Source organism: Colobus angolensis, unplaced genomic scaffold, assembly GCF_000951035.1.
Source record: "Colobus angolensis palliatus isolate OR3802 unplaced genomic scaffold, Cang.pa_1.0 Scaffold64, whole genome shotgun sequence".
In the NCBI taxonomy this organism is placed as follows: domain Eukaryota; kingdom Metazoa; phylum Chordata; class Mammalia; order Primates; family Cercopithecidae; genus Colobus; species Colobus angolensis.
In genome coordinates, this window is record NW_012120043.1 from 2,511,870 (window position 1) to 2,515,284 (window position 3,415).

Consider the following 3,415-nt stretch of genomic DNA (forward strand, 5'->3'; position numbering starts at 1 on the left):
AAAAAATGGTGAGGCCGGATGAGTGAGAGCAGATGAAGCAATGCTTCATTGGGAGCAATGCTGCAGCTACCAGTGAGATATCTGGAGGCACCCGCATGGCAGTCATACTGTCAGCCTAAGCAAGTGGTGACATTATCAAAGATCTACTGGGTTAAGAAGAGGAGGGGATGTTACTTATTTGGGTCATGTTTTAGCCTTCCAGATGTAGGACTGAAGACATCTTGGAGATCCTATAGTCCAACTGTCTTGGGTGGTGGTGGTGGTTTTTTTTTTTTTTCCTCCACAGAAGAGGAAAACAGGTTCTGAGATGTGAATGATCAGCCCACAAGTGGTGACATTATCAAAGATCTACTGGGTTAAGAAGAGGAGGGGATGTTACTTATTTGGGTCATGTTTTAGCCTTCCAGATGTAGGACTGAAAGACATCTTGGAGATCCTATAGTCCAACTGTCTTGGGTGGTGGTGGTGGTTTTTTTTTTTCTTCCTCCACAGAAGAGGAAAACAGGTTCTGAGATGTGAATGATCAGCCCACAAGTGCTCTGTGAGCTCGGGTGGAGAGAGGTCCTGGCAGTCCCAGCTCAGAGCTCCTTCTTGGGCCTCGCAGCCCTGGCATTTGGACTGGCTGCTGCCGACCCATCCTGAGGGTGTGTTTGGTTTCCTAGGGCGACTCAGGAGGACCCCTGGTCTGCGAGGAGCCCCCTGGCCGGTTCTTTCTGGCCGGCATCGTGAGCTGGGGAATTGGGTGTGCAGAAGCTCGGCGTCCGGGGGTCTATGCCCGAGTCACCAAGCTACGTGACTGGATCCTGGAGGCCACCACCAGAGCCAGCATGCCTCTGGCCCCCACAGTGGCTCCTGCCCCCGCCACCCCCAGCACGGCCTGGCCCACCAGTCCTGAGAGCCCTGTGGTCAACACCCCCACCAAATCCACGCAGGCCCCCAGCACTGTGCCTCTCGACTGGGTCACCATTCCTAAGCTACAAGGTATTTTCGGGGCAGAAAGGTAGAAGGTGATGTACGCGCCCATCTTGATTTAGGGAGAATTGATATCATCATAGTATTTTCATAATTTTGGGTCTTGCTGTCCAAGGAAAGGTCACGTGTATCCATTTATTCCCATCTTCTGTTGCGTGTGCCCTCGTGGTATCTTTCTGTCCATAGGTTTTGCCCATGTCTTGCTAACTATGGCGATCTATCAATGGAATACTTTTTTTTTTTTTTTTTTTTTGAGACAGAGTCTCGCTCTGTCGCCCAGGCTGGAGTGCAGTGGCCGGATCTCAGCTCACTGCAAGCTCCGCCTCCCGGGTTCAAGCCATTCTCCTGCCTCAGCCTCCCAAATAGCTGGGATTACAGGTGTGCACCACCACGCCAAGTTAATTTTTGTATTTTTAGTAGAGTCAGGGTTTTGCCACGTTGGCCAGGTTGGTCTCGAATTCCTGACCTCAGGTGATCTGCCTGCCTTGGCCTCCCAAAGTGCTGGGATTACAGGTGTGAGCCACCGCGCCCGGCCATGCTCCATTTCAGTTCACCTACACCCCATGCTCTGTTCTGAAACCCCATAGCAATCGTTCCCCTTCCTTTTCTGAGCTGCCCCATGTTCTCCTGGAGTGCAGCCCTGTCTGTGCAAGGAGCCCGTAAACCCGGCTTTGTGGGCTGCGGGTCTGTGGCGGGGGATCTTCAGGCTGACTGGGCTGCTGTTGTTTTCTTAACTTCCGTCCCCCAGGCTAGGCCACGAACTTGCTGCAAGACCTTGGGCAAACTATGGACACCTCGAAGCCTCCACGGCTTCCTCTTTGGAATGGGCGGGATTGCGGCCCCTTTAGGGCCTGGCTGCAGTTGGTGTCCTGGGACCCTACCCACCCCTGTGCTCCCATCCGAGCAGGCCAAGATCCCCAGACCTGGTCTTGTGTCCCCCTTCCAGAATGTGGGGCCAGGCCTGCAATGGAGAAGCCCACCCGGGTCGTGGGCGGGTTCGGAGCTGCCTCCGGGGAGGTGCCCTGGCAGGTCAGCCTGAAGGAAGGGTCTCAGCACTTCTGTGGAGCAACTGTGGTGGGGGACCGCTGGCTGCTGTCTGCCGCCCACTGCTTCAACCAGTAAGGCCCGCCTCCTCCAGGAAGGCTGCCCGGTTTCCCCTCCTCACCAGCCCCTCCCTGTCAGAAACCATCCTGCTGGGGCTGCCTCATGGTGCCCCCTCACCCCTCGCCCCACCCCAGGGAGCAGCCCTTCCTCTCCTGAGGGCAGCTGAGAGACAGGAGAGAGCCGGTGCCCAGGCTTCTGAGGACAAACAGGGCCTAACCAGGGGAGGGGGAGAGGGTTCCTTCCCTACTGCTTGCTGCCCAGGCAGCATTTATCCTGGAGATTCCCAGGCACGGTGGCCCACATCCGTGGTCCCAGCTACTCAGGAGGGTGAGGCAGGAGAATTGCTTGAGCCCAGGAGGTCGAGGCTGCAGTGAGCCTGATGGTACCACTGCACTCCATCGGGGGCAGCAGAGCGAGACCCTGTCTCAACAAAAAGACTCATAAAGCTGTAGGGGGCTGGGAGGGCTTTGGCACAGGTGTAGAAAATGAAGCCTGAGGGTCCCCTGACTTGCCCAAGGTCCTCCAACTCGGGATCCTTTTCAGGAGGAGCCTGGCAGCCCCTCTTCCCCTGGTCCTCCTTCCTGGAGCCGAGGGTCAGAGGAGTGGTCCTGGGGCCCAGGCAGCCCTGTGTGGCTTTCTCGGGGGGTGCATCAGCCCTGTCCGTCCCCCAAGAAGGCGGGCATGTGCTGGAGGGCAGGCACGTCTGAGGGCCCTGTCTCCACAGCACGAAGGTGGAGCAGGTTCGGGCCCACCTGGGCACTGCATCCCTCCTGGGCCTGGGCGGGAGCCCGGTGAAGATCGGGCTGCGGCAGGTGGTGCTGCACCCCCTCTACAACCCTGGCATCCTGGACTTCGACCTGGCTGTCCTGGAGCTGGCCAGCCCCCTGGCCTTCAACAAATACATCCAGCCTGTCTGCCTGCCCCTGGCCATTCAGAAGTTCCCCGTGGGCCGGAAGTGCATGATCTCCGGATGGGGAAATATGCAGGAAGGAAATGGTGAGTCCTGCCCCGATCGAGGGGAATGGTGGATTTATTCTCCAGGGCCTGGCCTGGGGAGGACCAGGATGGGCATCTCTTACCTGGACCTTAAACCAGTTCCATGGCACAGGGACCTCTGTGGCTGATCCCTTTGTCTTTAGTCCCACTGACCACACACCACTCACCTCCCCATTCTATCTGGGGGCAAAATCTGGCCGTTGCCTGTTTGTATAAATAAAGTTTTATTGGAACAAGGGCCACGTTCTCACATCAACAGACTATCTATGGCTGCTTTCCTGCAATAGCAGCAGAGTTAAATACTTGTGACAGAGATTGGCCTTTAAAGCCGAACATACATATA

At 56.6% G+C, this 3,415-nt stretch overlaps 1 protein-coding gene across 1 annotated transcript in view; it reads left to right on the forward strand.

Moving 5' to 3' along the window:
• Positions 1-3,415, forward strand: part of TMPRSS9 (transmembrane protease, serine 9) — a 49,152-nt gene that overhangs the window by 33,144 nt on the left and 12,593 nt on the right. The window contains exons 6-8 of the mRNA XM_011964118.1: positions 663-981; positions 1,919-2,090; positions 2,801-3,072. Coding sequence (XP_011819508.1) covers positions 663-981; positions 1,919-2,090; positions 2,801-3,072 — 763 coding nt within the window. The remainder of the gene's footprint in view (positions 1-662; positions 982-1,918; positions 2,091-2,800; positions 3,073-3,415) is intronic.